Genomic DNA, 15,020 nt, shown 5'->3' with positions numbered 1-15,020 from the left:
TAATGTTGTTTTAAAAAGACAAACCATTAAAAAAACAACCTCTGGTCCTGTAGCCTATTAGTAGGCCTACATAAGTTCATTCATTGCCGTGATCAAAGCCTTACCTGAAGAGACGAGAGGTGCGGAACAAGAAAAGGACCGACACATCAGAATTAAATGTGATGCCTAATCTTTTTCACCCATGAATTATGTAGACATAGCCTCAATTCAACTTTCCAAGGACACTCCGGTTCAAGCAGCACTGCTTTGAATTGAATAAATGCATTTGACTTTGAAACGGTTATCTTGAGTTCTTATCCTATCGGGGCTATTGTATTAATAATGCATGTTAAATCAATTAATTTCGACAATCACACATTTGTCCCAAATATTCCTATTTCGTATTATGGCCATGACGCACATTACGCATGGATTGGAAACAGTCAGTACTCAGTAAAGTAGTGGAATCAAAACACCATTATATCGCCCGCTGCTGCAGACGAGTTTTTCCAGTACAATTCGATCTTCATATTAAGGACAAGGACAGATGTCAGAGGATCAGTGAAGGCAATTTAACTGAATAAATATTTGGTCAACACAAACCCTCACATTAATACTAGCCTATAATAACAACAACAAAAGGCAGGGCTCTGAACAAATAAAGTGTGACATAACTGTTTCACCAATGGCTACAACGTTCCTGAGCTGTCTCCCTCTGAGACTCTTGTAATAGTAAACATTTACACAATTAACAAATCATAATTGAAAAATAAAATGCAAAACAGTAGGACTAGCCGTTCTGTGCAAAATATAAACCAGTTTGTTTATATTCAAGTTAAGACAAATAAATAAATAAAATGAGAAATATAGGCATACTGGCCTAGTGCAAATAAAAATAAACCTAAATACATTTCAGGTTATCCCTGATAAACCACCATGTGGTTTATTGTGCTTGGGCCTATAGTTAAGCCTTACAAATATGAACAAGGTAATGAATACAATAAAGTAGTGCAAATAAAGACAACTGCAAATAAAGTGCAGGTTATCCCCTGATCAAAATATAAACCAACGTATGGTTTATTTGTAGGTTAAGGCTTGGTCCTACAGTTAAGGCTTACAGATAAACAAGGACAATGTAGCCTTATGAATATACAGTGCAAATGAAAAAGAAAAAATCCAAATAAATTGCAGCAAAATATGAACCAAACAGTGGTTTGCTGCTTAAAGATTCTTAGCCAGGAAAACAAGCATGTTCACCTTGTGCGCAGGTTGGTGACAACATTTCCAGCGGTGCTAAAAACTCTTTCTGAGGGTGTGCTTGTAGCTGGGATACAGAGGTATTTGCGTGCCATGTAGGCCATTAAAGGAAAGCGCTTTTCGCCGTGCAGTTTCCACCATTGCAGTGGGTCATCGTCACCATCAATCGCTTCTTCACCGAGATAGGTGTCAATTTCTGTCTCAGCCCTCTGCTGCGGGGTACGGCTCACCACGGGCCTTGCTCTCCCCAAGAGACCACCCAGTGATTTGGCCTTCTTCATTGGCTGTCGAGGTACGGTCTCCCTCTCCTCCGCTCCCCCCTCATCATCTTCTTCCACTCGAACACGCACCGCTGGGGCAACAGGCTCATTTTTTTGGGGACCAGAACGCCACCATCTCAGTCTGGAGATGAGTTTTGATTAGATCCAAGTGAGCGGGTGTTAAATGTTGAGTCCGACCGATATGGATTTTTGTGACCGATACCGATAACCGATTTTAGAGAGGTTTGGATTATATCGGTCACCGATAACCGATATGCAAAAACCGGTAGTGATTTTTTTTATCTGGAATGAAAACAGGCCTTTTCTGTGGATTGTGCAAAGATTTTGCACCAATATGATTATGCAATGGTACAGTCACAATGACAGTAGTACAGACACAGCTGCTTTCTTAAACCAATGTCTTTATTCAAGACTGTTAACAACATTGTTTAACTTGTCAGTCAAGCTGTCTGAGAAAAAGAGTGGAGTGACAGACACACCAATACCAGCACCATTTGCATCACAGTTTGGCACATAAAACGAAAATAAAATAAATACTGTAGCAGCTAAATAGTAGGCCTACTGTAACGTGTAGAGTAGTGTCAGTAAATTGTTGCTGTGCTGACATTTCAATAAATAATACATGAAAATAAATTAAATGGCTGTACACCAGTACTGTAAACTGCACAGTATTAGTCAATTTCTGACTATTTTAATAAAGAATGCACAGTATTAGTCAATTTCTGACTATTTTAATAAAGAATAAAACAAATCAGTGCTGTCAGTGTCTACTTCAGTATCAGCTGACTATTTAATACTTCCAGTCAATTAGGGGCAGGTTGTAAAACAAGAAGCATAGCTTCTCTGCATTTGCACCAATCAGGTTGCTCCTCTTATCCTCATAGATGCCAAATATGGGCGTTCCTGTCTATCTCCATGTGGGTCAGTGGTGTAAAGTAACTAAGTACATTTACTCAAGCACTGTACTTAAGTAAAAATGTGAGGTATTTTTACTTCAATGGAGTATTTCCAATTGTCACTACTTTTACTTATACTCCATCTCAGAGGCAAATATTATATTCTACTCCACTACAATTATTTGAAAACGTTACTTTGTAGATTAAGATTTAGATTATTATAAACAAAACACACATTAGCAACTTCAGCCCTATATACATTTCAGCCATTTGAAAATAGCAGATCTACAAGCTTGTAGATCTGCTATTTTCTAAAGATTTGTCTAGATTTGAAAACTTGACACAGGACATTCTGCATAATGAGTAGTACTTTAAGTACATTTTGATACCAAAACGTTTGTACTTTTACTGAAGTATTTTTTAATTCCGGACTTTTACTTGTAACATAGTATTTCTGTATTACAGTATTGATACTTTTACTTGACCCGCTGTAGCCAATTAATTAACGCTACAGCTGTGGTGGTGGTGTTTTTGTTTGAGGCGTAACAAACTAAGCCAAAAATGACGACGCTAAAATAGACTTAAGTTAACGCTATGGTAGCCTCAGCCTATCGGGGAGATTGTATTTGTTCTCCAAATGTCTGTGGCAAGCAAATATAGTGGGAATACTGAGATTTTAAAAAAAAATCTGGTGACGTGAGGTTACTGACAGAGAGACACAAGGTAGGGGGCGGGGCGTTTGTGTTCCAGCAGTGCACGTTGCCTCACAAACACGGGGAAATGAACATTATTATTATTATTATAGGACAAACCACTTTATACTGGCATGTTTTGGGCTGAACCAGTCATCAGATTGAACCAATTTACCGTCGCATCTGGAAAAAGAATCCGCTTGTTGAAGTTGCTTTCACTTTCGTTTCGTCTGCTGTTGTGTAGCTGTAGTGTAGAGTATGTATGGTAGTCTACTGAAATGTGAGCTCAGCGCGCTCTGCTGGACAAAATGTATCATTACACCAGCAACTTTCAAAAAACTTTTTCTTTTAATATCGGTAATTTTTTTCATATCAGTGAGAAGTTTCACCGATACGATATGATCCGATATAAACAAATAAGGCCATATCGGGTACCGATATATCGGTCGGACTCTAGTTAAATGGTCTACCTTGAACCGTGGATCGAGCAAAGTGGCTGTGCGCAGAAGTAGTATGGTTTTGGCATTGTCGTATTTGTTCTCCAGCTGTGATAAAACCTCCTGTTTGATGCTCTTTGTCATTGGGACATCGTCATCTCCTATTTTAAGAGCTTTGTCAGTGAGATGTTGGAGCATTGGTATCAGGGAGGATACCGTCACATAATTTTCCGCAGACAAAATGTCTGTGAAATCTGCCACTGGTTTTAAGCCTGCATTCACTGCCCTAAGGACACTCATATCTTGCCAATTTAAAGATGGGAGAGGAGTGCGTCTGCCCTTATCAGCAGCAAATACCTTTTTTATGGCATCTTCTTGTTCGATGACTCTCTCCACCATTTTTTGTTTTGTTCCCCAGCGAGTTGCACACTCCTTAAAACAAACGAACAAACACATACAATAAATGTGTTAATTGGGCTAATATTTTAATTTTATAACACAGCTTAATAAATAATAGGCTATCGTACGTAACGTTATAAAAATACGTGCGACAAATATGCATATTTTGTTTGTGTGTGAGAGAGGGGGGGAGTAGGCTACTGGGTTAGGGGAGGGGGAGAGAAAGAGAGTCTAAGTTGCAACAGCTTTCTTTATTCTCATTTCATTGTACATGTTTTGATTGATAGTTCCACTTTTGCTTTGGCAATTTCTTAACTCTAGTCATGTCATGGGCTTTACATACCGCTATCATAGAATGGTCTGGCAGATCGAGGTCCTCTTGGGCTGCACGAAGTTCCCGTCGCCTGTGCCAGCTGTGAGCAAAAGCACCATTCACAGCTCTGCACGTCCCAAAGGCATGGTCTGTGCCTTTCTTCTCCTTCTTGATGGCGTTCATGGCACTAACAATGTTGGAGCCATTATCCGTGGTAACACATGAGACTTTCTCCTTTGTGATCCCCCACGCTTTACAGCATTCTTCTAGTTCTTCTTTTAAGACATCCGCCGTGTGGTCATCGGGGACGTATGTTGTCTCAAGACATTTGGCCTCCAATCCCCAACTTGGCGTGATGTAGTGGGCTGTGAGCCCCATGTAAGGGACCATGTTGAGAGCTGACCACATATCTGTGGTCAGCGCGACAAAGTCCGCTGCCTCCAGCTCTTTATTTATTTCAGCCCTGACTCTGTTATATAAATCGGGTATAGCTGTTTTGGTAAAATATTTCCTCTCAGGTAGCTCATACTGCTTGTCAAATGTGGCCAGTAGCTCCTTAAATGACTCCTTCTCAACAGTATGGAAAGACCTCATGTCCTTGGCGATATATCTCGATACAGCATTTGTGCATTTTATCCATCTCGGGCTCTCCTTTTTGTATTTAATAATTTTGGCAAAGGCTCCAAGGATTTGGGGCTGGTGAAGCGGAGGTGTTGTTGCAGTTGCACTTGCGGTTGATGGGGGCGTTTCTTTCGGTGCAAGTTTTGCATACTCTGCGGGATGGCGTTTCTGCAGATGTTCATGCAAATTGGTGGTGTTTGCATCTTTACTCGGCACAAGCTTCTTGCAAAGGCGGCAAATGGCCCTCGTTGTGTCTTTGGGCTTGCCTGCTGTATCTGGCTCGAATCCGAAATGTTCCCATACAGGGGATTTCGTCTTTTTCTTGGCAACAAGAACAAGCTCTTCTACGACTTCCATATTTACATCCAGTGAAAATGGCGATGTACTCTTCCACCTGGCTTCAGTCACATGTGCGGCGTGTGCTTCACCGTGGGGGCGGCGCCGTTAGCTGCCTGTGTGACTGTGTGTTTGTGTGTGTGTGCGCGCTGCATAACGATTAACCCATTAGTTTCTGGTGAATATATCGGCAATCGGCGATATTTTAGCCGACGATGGTCGGTGGGGAAATGTCATCATATCGCCCCACCTTAATATATATATAATGTATATATATGTGTGTATATATATATATATACACACACACACACACACACACGCGTACATATACATACAATATAGAAAAACAAATAGGCAGAACTCATGTAATTATATTTATTGATCAAGAAAAAGAAATGTATTTATACATAACAATAGAACAGGAGCACACAGATAAGAAACTGTTTCAAAGAAAAGTATTTTGGTCCAGGGACCCCAGAAGCAAAGATTTGAGTTAAAAATGTTCACTCTAGAAATATATATTCAAAAATTCTGAATCAGGTTTATTGTCAAATCACAAGTTTACGTTAAAAAAAGTGGGTGAAATTCGTGTCTACATATTTACACTAGTACCTGAGATAAGATATGTGCGTGAACATAGCAGCAATGTATACTGTGCATGATATACTTATGGACGTTAGTTAAGGTGCTTAGGAAAAAAAAGCACAATAAAAGACAAAAGTCAGTGCGTTATACACAGGATTAAGGTGTGTGTGTCGACCGCATAATCCACAAAGTAGACTGACACTGGTATAGTCCATGAGGAAGAGCAAAGAAAAATAGGGGAAAAAGGAAAACACAGTCACTTGTAGGCTACTTGGTGTAATGCACAGATGGGTCCATGGAAGAGATAAATCCAAGTCATTTGTGCCTGGTATAATCCACAGGAAGAAATATAGAAAATAAAGAAACGTAATCTGTTCCAGGGACCCCAGAAGCAAAGATTTGAGTTAAATAGCAGATCTACAAGCGCCGCATGAAAAAGACCCGTTGTGGTCCTCAAGCTCTTTGTCGTCAAGCATTGGGTCCTGGAGAACGCAGCGTTTGGTACGAGGTCCTGGAGATGATCTCCTGAAAAGAAAAAGTAATTGCAATTAAACCACTGAAACAGGAACACAAGTGTGTGTGTGTGTGTGTGTGTGTGTGTGTGTGTGTGTGTGTGTGTGTGTGTGTGTGTGTGTGTGTGTGTGTGTGTGTGTGTGTGTGTGTGTGTGTGTGTGTGTGTGTGTGTGTGTGTGTGTGTGTGTGTGTGTGTGTGTAGTCTTGTCTGCTGACTGTATGCTGCATCTTCTACCAAACCAGTGTCCTTTTGACTGTCTCTCAAATAAATTGCAATTTGCATGTCAACAGTTTGACTGCAGTCACTGCACTCCCTTTGCACTGGCAGGGAATGGCATCAGCAGCATATACTTACATTATCAAAGTAAAAGTACATTATCAAAGTAAAAGTACAAAGTACAGTTCTTGCTGAATTTGCCAGCCTTTACAAACAAAAAGAAAGAAAAAAGAAGAGGCTGTGTGCTGGAGATTACCTGTTAAAACTCCGAAGGGTCCTCACACATATACCCCTGGATGCCAACAACTGTGAAATATATAATAGCAATTAAAACTCAACAGGAGTGCACAAAAATAAATAGTTAAATGAAGAAGAAGAAGAAGAGTGTGGGTGTGTGTTGGAGTAGGCTACCTTTTAAAACTTCCTCGTCAACAGTGGGGAAATCAATGGAACGCTTCCTGCAAATATAATTTTAGGAGTTAGTGTGATGAAGCAATGCTTTGCCATTGTATTCAATGTAGCCACAGTAAAGACAAACTAAAAAACAATCCAACTTTAGTTACTACCATTTATATTGTACCTTTGTCCTTAGCTAGCAGATGCCTACTATGCTAATTCACCAAGACAAGCAGGAAGAATAGCCACAAAATAGCCAAACTGAGCAGCATAAAACAGCATCAAAATCTATGCTTTTTAGCTTGAGGTAACAGAAGAATGCACAGTCTACACAATTTAAAGAGATCTGTGTAGCATTTAAAGCTTTACTTACTTGAGAGAGCAGAACTCCACCAAGGCATTCCTCTCTGCTCTGCTTGGCTGTTTGTGGCATAGATATATATATAAAGGCTAGATGACTCACCCGCGCTGCTGGCCAATGGAGTACGACGTTGCCACATGGCGGTCATTCATAACATTATGTCTATGGTGCATGTACTTTGAAATAACCATAGCGTGCTCAATTTTCATCCGATTTTCAAACGGTTTGGTGTGTTGTAAACACCAAAGATGTAGTTATGATACTGCATACTTAATGTTATTTAAAAAAAAAACGTGATTATAATTAAGTATGCAGTATCATAACTACATCTTTGGTGTTTACAACACACCAAACCGTTTGAAAATCGGATGAAAATTGAGCACGCTATGGCTATTTCAAAGTATATGCACCATAGACATGATGTTATGACCGTCGCAAGATGGCCGCGGTTGAGCTACGCTTGCGACGCCCCCTTGAGCCATCTAGCCTTTATATATATCTATGGTTTGTGGATTTGAATTTGAGGGGGAAACTGGAAACAAAGAGGACAATGGGGACCTGCAGGGGACCCTTCCATGATCTTTAGCTGTCCTGAGAAATGCCTGACCAAATAAACAATAAATAAATAACAATAAAATATTAACTGAATACTGAATACAATGGGCTTGCCTGTCTTAAGTAAAGTTTGTAATAATGCATAAAAGCAAACATCACCAACCTTTATCAACATAACCTGAGCTGCTGTAAACATTGGCTTTATGAAAGAACACCTCCCCCCACCCTAACCCTAACCCCCACCACACACACACACACACACACACACACACACACACACACACACACACACACACACACACACACACACACACACACACACACACACACACACACTCACTCACACTTGTTAGTTTTTTATCATATTTAGTCATGCTCAACCTCGAGCAAAGTCCAGCATTTTAGTCTTTATCTTAGTCCAACAAAACCGTAAGTATTTAGTCTAGTTCTTGTAAAGACAAACAGTTTTTCAATGATAACTCTTTTAGTCTACTTTTATTCCATGAAAACTTGTCATTTTACCACATTGATCCCAGTACAGCCTAACACCTGGTTATAGAACCAATTTCCAGTTCATCCATACTGAACCCAGTGTTGCAATATTTTTGCCAGATATTGAAAAAAATGGGTATTTAAAATGTGGAATATTTCTAGAACATTTTAACAACACAAATCTTGTATTCACCAAGACAACACTTATATTATATTGTCCCTGGCACAACTATTTTCAGACAGGGGCCCGCATACAAATACATATGTGGGGGTCCTTGACATGAAAATGTTTGAGAGCTAGTTAAACAATATTAGGAAGGAATCCCAAATAAGCAACCACAGTTTAGATTTACAAGAGACTGCTTAGTACACTACAGACTAACACAAAAACACCTCACATGTCCACAGTAGGTGTAAGCACACACATGATATCGCCACACATGAAATAAAGAGGAATTTGATGATCTAGGTCCTTGATAAGTAAATAAATAGGTTAGCCTTGGATGAATGTAGCACTATTTTAATAAAGGGAAATAGTTGACTGATGTTGTAGACAGACAGACAGACAGACAGACAGACAGACAGACAGACAGACACGTATGTAGCATAATTCACCTCCTACATTACTGGCATGGTGTTATAGCAGTTCTCTTTGCATTATAACATTTCAATGTCTGAAACAATGCCAAGGCCATGTTAATCTCCACACACACACACACACACACACACACACACTCGAGTCCAGTTTTCCTCTCCTCTGTAAACAGACTGTGTGCTTCGCGGGACACCGGAAGTGAGAAGAAAATATTAATAATAATATCAAATCATATTTATTTTTTCATGAACTAAAATGGAGAGACATTTTAGACGTATGGTAGAGTATGTTGATAGTTAATACAATATAACTTATACAATTGGGGTGGTTGAATTTTGTTTCCCTGCTCTTCTATTGAGACGTTTCTGTCATTCATTCTTCAAAAATAGATCTAGTTAGTACAATAGTACTCTAATATCTAGTATCTATTCTCTCTCCCACCGATCATTTATGTTGGGTGGGGGTATGCCTTGCCCACGTATCCAGGTATATTGCCCTTTTCACCCAGTGTCAGAGATCATCATTGGAGCCACACCGTTCCCATGTGAATCCTGAGATCTACATGATTCTCACTGTTCTATTATAGCAGCTGTAGCAGAAACCTTCTATCAACACATTTTAACCTTTTTTTTTGGTAAATGAATGCCCTAATTCATCATACTTCAGTGTCACACAAAAGTATCAAAAATTGCAGATCTACAAGCTTTTGATCTGCTATTTCTGAATTTGAATCCTGAAAAGTTTGGACATAATAGATTTCCACCTCACAGCAACAATATTATTATACCTACTTATAAAGTTTAATATCATAAATATGTATAGTCTCTATATTTAGTCTCTAGTCCTTATTCATGTGACATCATAGTCCTAATTATGAAAGTCCTTATTCATGTCACATCAAAGTTCTTATTATGAAAGTCCTTATTTATATCACATCAAAGTCCTTATTATTAAAGTGCATATTGTATTCCTTCATTCCAGACCAGTGTGTGGAGTCCAGTCTGCAGGTGAAGATCAGTTCTCCCGCCAGGACTGTTTCTATTAAACAGGAACCTGAAGACCACCTTAAACAGGAACCTGAAGACCACTTGGATCTCAGTAAGTTTTAAGCACTCTCTCTTTATTTATTTTATTGGTGAAAGTGGGCCGGTATTTAGGGTGTAAAGATTTTTTCGATTTTAAGCATTAACAATGCGACTACATCGATGCTTTGACCCCTGCATCTTTCTAAATGTACCATGAATAGGACGAAGGTTTGGTTGTAAAAGTATTAATGGGTTCACTGAAGCCGTGCAGTTAATTCTACTTCAGTATTAATTAACCAGCTGCAGAAGACTCACTGATATAACATTTACAAGTAATTACTTTAAAGATAATAGGGACTGCCTCTCATTCACCTCTCATTCAGCTTGTCTCGCATCTTCTATGAGAGCTAGAATGTAAACAAACAACGGCCACTATTTGCTGTACAGATTGCAGTCAGCACACCATTACATTACATTACAGTCATTTAGCAGATGCTTTTATCCAAAGCGACTTACAATAAGTGCATTCAACATAGGTAGGGAACTACTAATCACCAGAAGCATGAAGTGCATTCTCTTCTAAAACAAGCAACCAAGAGTATACCTAGCGCTAAAGTAAAAGTGCAAAATATCAGCTACCTAATTTCATAAACAGATGAGACAACATAGGAAAATCAAATGAGCAAGAGCTAAAACAAATATGTGTATCGAATAAACAAGATCCAATAAAACAATAAAGCAAGAGTTTGTACAACCATCAAATAAAAATATTTGCAAGATGTGGGCAAAGAGTAATCTTGTTGATACTTTTTCCAGCCACAACTGGTCACTGAGGTACTGCAGTGGAGGTCAAACCTTTTACAGAGTCTCATTGTATCTTTTTCCTAGACTTCCTGCATGTACTTGTGTGTAAAGAGGAGATTTCACCTGAAGAGGAGCGGAGCCCCAATCTGGTTCAGGAGGAACCAGAACCTCCACAGATTAAAGAAGAACAGGAGGAGTTACTTGAAAGACCAGAAGAGGCTGGTGGGTCAACATGAGTCATGACATTACTAGCAGTGAAACACCGGGACTCACTTTTTAAATAGCTAAATTAGTTTATCTAGAAGCTCACAACGCATCACAAGGCATGATGGAGGCAATTATTCAAGCACTTAGCATACCTAGTGACTGCACCTTTCAACTGAACAGGTTGAATGGTAAACATCTATAGTTTGATTTGATTACATGGTATATGTAAGGTAAAAGTTCTTTCTACTGGTTATTTCCACAGAGCACCACAGGGAGAGGTCTACAGTACCTAGAGAGATTGCCTCCCAACCATCTTCAAAATTTCCAGAGGAACAGCGAGAGACAGACGAGGGACGTGGTCTGTTTGATGCAACGATGCAACCTGTTGTAAAGTTGTATAGGATAGGTATATAATGTTTTATTTACTTTACAACCTGTAGTAAAGTTGTACGGGATAGGTATATACTGTTTTATTTGCTTTACAACCTGTAGTATCTGCAGGTACAGGATAGGTATATACTGTTTTATTTACTGGTAGTTTAAACCTGTAGTAAAGTTGTATAGGATAGTTATTAAGGTTGGACAATATGCCAAAATATTCCTATTGGCCAATATATAATACATTGTCGCCCCAAAAAAGTCGCAGATTGACAATATATTTGCTCTTGAAAAGCAATAATGTGATAACAGATCCTCAGTCCTTTAAGCATGAGTTATACTTCGCCGTACAGCAGGTCGCGTGTCGAAAATAGCAGATATGCAAGCTCACAAGGTGTCGGGATGCAACGCATTTTGAGCTTGTAGATCTGCCATTTTCGCCGCACGACCCCGTCGTACGACAAAGTATACATTTGGCTATGACATGTAACTGCCATCACACAGTTTGTGTACAATATAAGAAGCAAGGCAGAAACGTGTTTTAACAAAAAAATACTTATAGAGTCTTGTTGTATCTTTTTCCTAGACTTCCTGCATTTACTTGTGTGTAAAGAGGAGCAGAGCCCCAATCTGGTTCAGGAGGAACCAGAACCTCCACAGATTAAAGAAGAACAGGAGGAGTTTCTTGAAAGACCAGAAGAGGCTGGTGGGTCAACGTTAACATTACTAGCAGTGAAAAGTGAAGATGATGATGAAAACAGAGAGACAGAGCCTGTAGCCAGCACCTCAACTGAACACATGAATACACACGCTGATGTAGAGGACTGTGGAACATCACAACCAACTAGTGATGACCAGCTCCTCTCTTCACACTGTTCTGAATCAGACACTGAAGACAGTGATGAGTGGGAGGAGACTAGGGGAGATCAGTCAGCGTTAAACACACTGAAATCACACAAGACACACAATGTGGGAGAACAGTGCAAGCTGTCCCAGGACCTGAAATCATCGAAACAAACTCACTCCATGACGAGTCTCACAGGGAAGAAAAGTTTTAGTTGTACAGAATGTGACAAAATGTTTAATAGAAAAGGAAATCTGAAAACTCACACAATGATTCACACAGGCGAAAAGCCCTTTTCTTGTACAGTTTGTGGTAAAGGCTATGCTCACAAGGGTGATCAAAAAAAACACATGATGACGCATACAGGCGAAAGGCCCTTTTCTTGTACAGTTTGTGGTAAAGGCTATGCTCACAAGGGTGATCTAAACAAACACATGATGACTCATACAGGCAAAAAGCCCTTTTCTTGTACAGTATGTGGTAAAGGCTGTGTTCACATGGGTGATCTAAACGCACATATGAGGACTCATACAGGTGAAAAGCCCTATACTTGTTCAGTTTGTGGTAAAGGCTCTGCTCTGAAAAATGACCTAAAAAAACACATGATGACTCATACAGGTGAAAAGCCATTTTCTTGTACAGTTTGTGGTAAAGGCTTTGCTCAGAAAAATAATCTAAAAACACACATGAGGACTCATACAGGCTAAAGCCTTTTTATTTTGCAGTTCATGGTAAAGGCTTTACTGAAATGGGTAATCTAAAAAGACACATGAGGACTCATACAGGGGGAATGCCTTTAGTTTAAGACATAATGATCATTCAGTCTAATCCAGGATGACAATGATACTTAAGAAGAGGAATATCATAATCTGACAATATCAACATGATTGAATAAAACAAACATTAATAGTTTATTTTTATGTTTTTTTTGTTTTATCTTGTGTATGGATCTTATTTTCTATTCAACATGATGGAATGTCTTCCTTTTTAAATGTATTTATCTTCATAGCATTATTCCCTCCAGCTCATTTACTTACTCAGTTACTGGTAGTACAATATGAGCATCACTGTGTCTGTCCACATTTGTCAGGATTTAACAAGTCATTCATATTATGCAGTATATAATGGTGCAGTAAAGTGCTGACAATCTGCTGGGTTTGTGTAGCAGTTCACTGTGTGTTGACGTGTGTTTATATTGTTACAATATCATAGTACATAATATGGTAGATGCCAGGGAGACAGTGTACATCATCACTTAGTTTGATTACATGTCTATATGTGTATATAGGTGTTTTATTGATTCAGATCCCCTTTTATCCCTTGGGGGGGAAAAGTTGTTTAATAAAGGTTCCACCACTAACATGTGTTCTATATCATTCAAATAAAAAATCATTCATTACAATATCATCGTACATAATATGGTTATGTACTATGAGATGCCAGGGAGACAGTGTACATCATCACTTAGTTTGATTACATGTCTATATTCTACAGAGTTTTGTGTCTTTATAGAGGTGTTTTTATAGACTCAGATCCCCTTTTATCCCTTGGGGGAGTTTTTGTGTTGTTTAATAAAGGTTCCACCACTAACTGTTCCTCTATGTGTGCTACATCATTCAAATAGTCGATTAAATGCCTATACGCGTTGTCAAGTTTAATGGCCACATGTAGGAATGACCTCCTGTGTCTCCCAGTGGTACATTTTGGCATAATGAGTCTCTCACTGAACGTAGTCCTTCTGCGCATATAGTGCATTTGTAATAAACTAGACAGTGTGTTGATGTGGGAGTATAAACAGTAACACCTCCCTTTTGTCTTGGAGTGGAGAAACTCCTCCTCCCAGCTCTCCTTTAGTTAACTGCAGTCAGGGTCTATTTCAATGTGAAAGGCTCATAACAAAATACACCTTGATGATGATGGGCTATCATAGATATTTAATAGACACAAATTTCAATGTCTTCATCAACATGCTGACTGTTTTGTCCTTGCCAATGTGATCAAATTATTTTGTGCAATATAATGGTCAGTTTAGATGATAAACAAGGTTAGTCTACTCTGGTGTGTGAATACAATAAAGTGATGATCTGTGTTAACATTCTTAAATATTATTCCCAAATCTAAACACATGTTCAGAAACTAATTTGGTAAATAGCTGATTTACAAGCTCACAATGCACCACACTATTTTCAAATACCCTAAGTATAAAACAGGTCAAAATAGTCATGATTTTTGATATTCTATGATATGTTGACTGCCCCCCCCCTAAACAAATCTTTAACCAAATGAGCTGATGTAAAAGCTCTCAAAGTGTTGAATTGCAATACACTGTGAGCTTGTAGATTGCCCATTTTTGTGCATTTTTGCCTAGCATGACATGCCCAGAATAGGGTTGCTAGAGTTCATGTGGTTAGCTCATTTTGCTGGGGTCCCCCTGAAACACCCTAAACTAAAGGATCCCTAGTTTCTTTTTACATTAGAGTGGAAATCTGCAGACAGGGATTTGGAGACTCTTTAGTGTGTCTTTAGATACTGCTTAAAATACTTCTTTGAATCTCCTCTCCTGTCTTGTTCAGGATTTGGCTGATCAAGGCCCTTTAAACCGCACACAGAGTGTGGGGGGGGGGTGTTTACAAATGAATGACATGTCAGTACTTTTAAATGTTGAGTTTATTCAACTACCAAACACATGAGATGCACTAAACAGACATCAGTATATCAATCATGGTGTCTCTAGTTCTTTATCTGCCAGATCAGTGGATCTCAATGTATAGGGTTTGGGGACCTAGGGTGGTCCTTGGCACGGTTCCAGGGGGTCCCCAGCTAAATCATTGATAGTT

General features: G+C 39.1%; 1 protein-coding gene across 1 annotated transcript; it reads left to right on the top strand.

Annotated features, from left to right (window-relative positions):
- Positions 1-6,891: 6,891 nt before the first annotated feature.
- LOC308103025 (uncharacterized protein) lies at positions 6,892-14,767 on the top strand (the record flags this gene model as incomplete). Its single annotated transcript, XM_080452877.1, has 6 exons — positions 6,892-6,916; positions 9,907-10,023; positions 10,839-10,976; positions 11,224-11,367; positions 11,926-12,045; positions 14,757-14,767. 6 exons carry the CDS (start codon positions 6,892-6,894, stop codon positions 14,765-14,767), a joined length of 555 nt encoding a protein of 184 aa, XP_080309003.1.
- Between the last annotated feature and the right edge of the window lie 253 nt (positions 14,768-15,020).

Source organism: Gymnoscopelus braueri (assembly GCF_963280865.1).
Source record: "Gymnoscopelus braueri genome assembly, chromosome: 16".
Taxonomy (NCBI): Eukaryota; Metazoa; Chordata; class Actinopteri; order Myctophiformes; family Myctophidae; genus Gymnoscopelus; species Gymnoscopelus braueri.
This window is presented reverse-complemented; position numbering and strand designations above follow the sequence as displayed.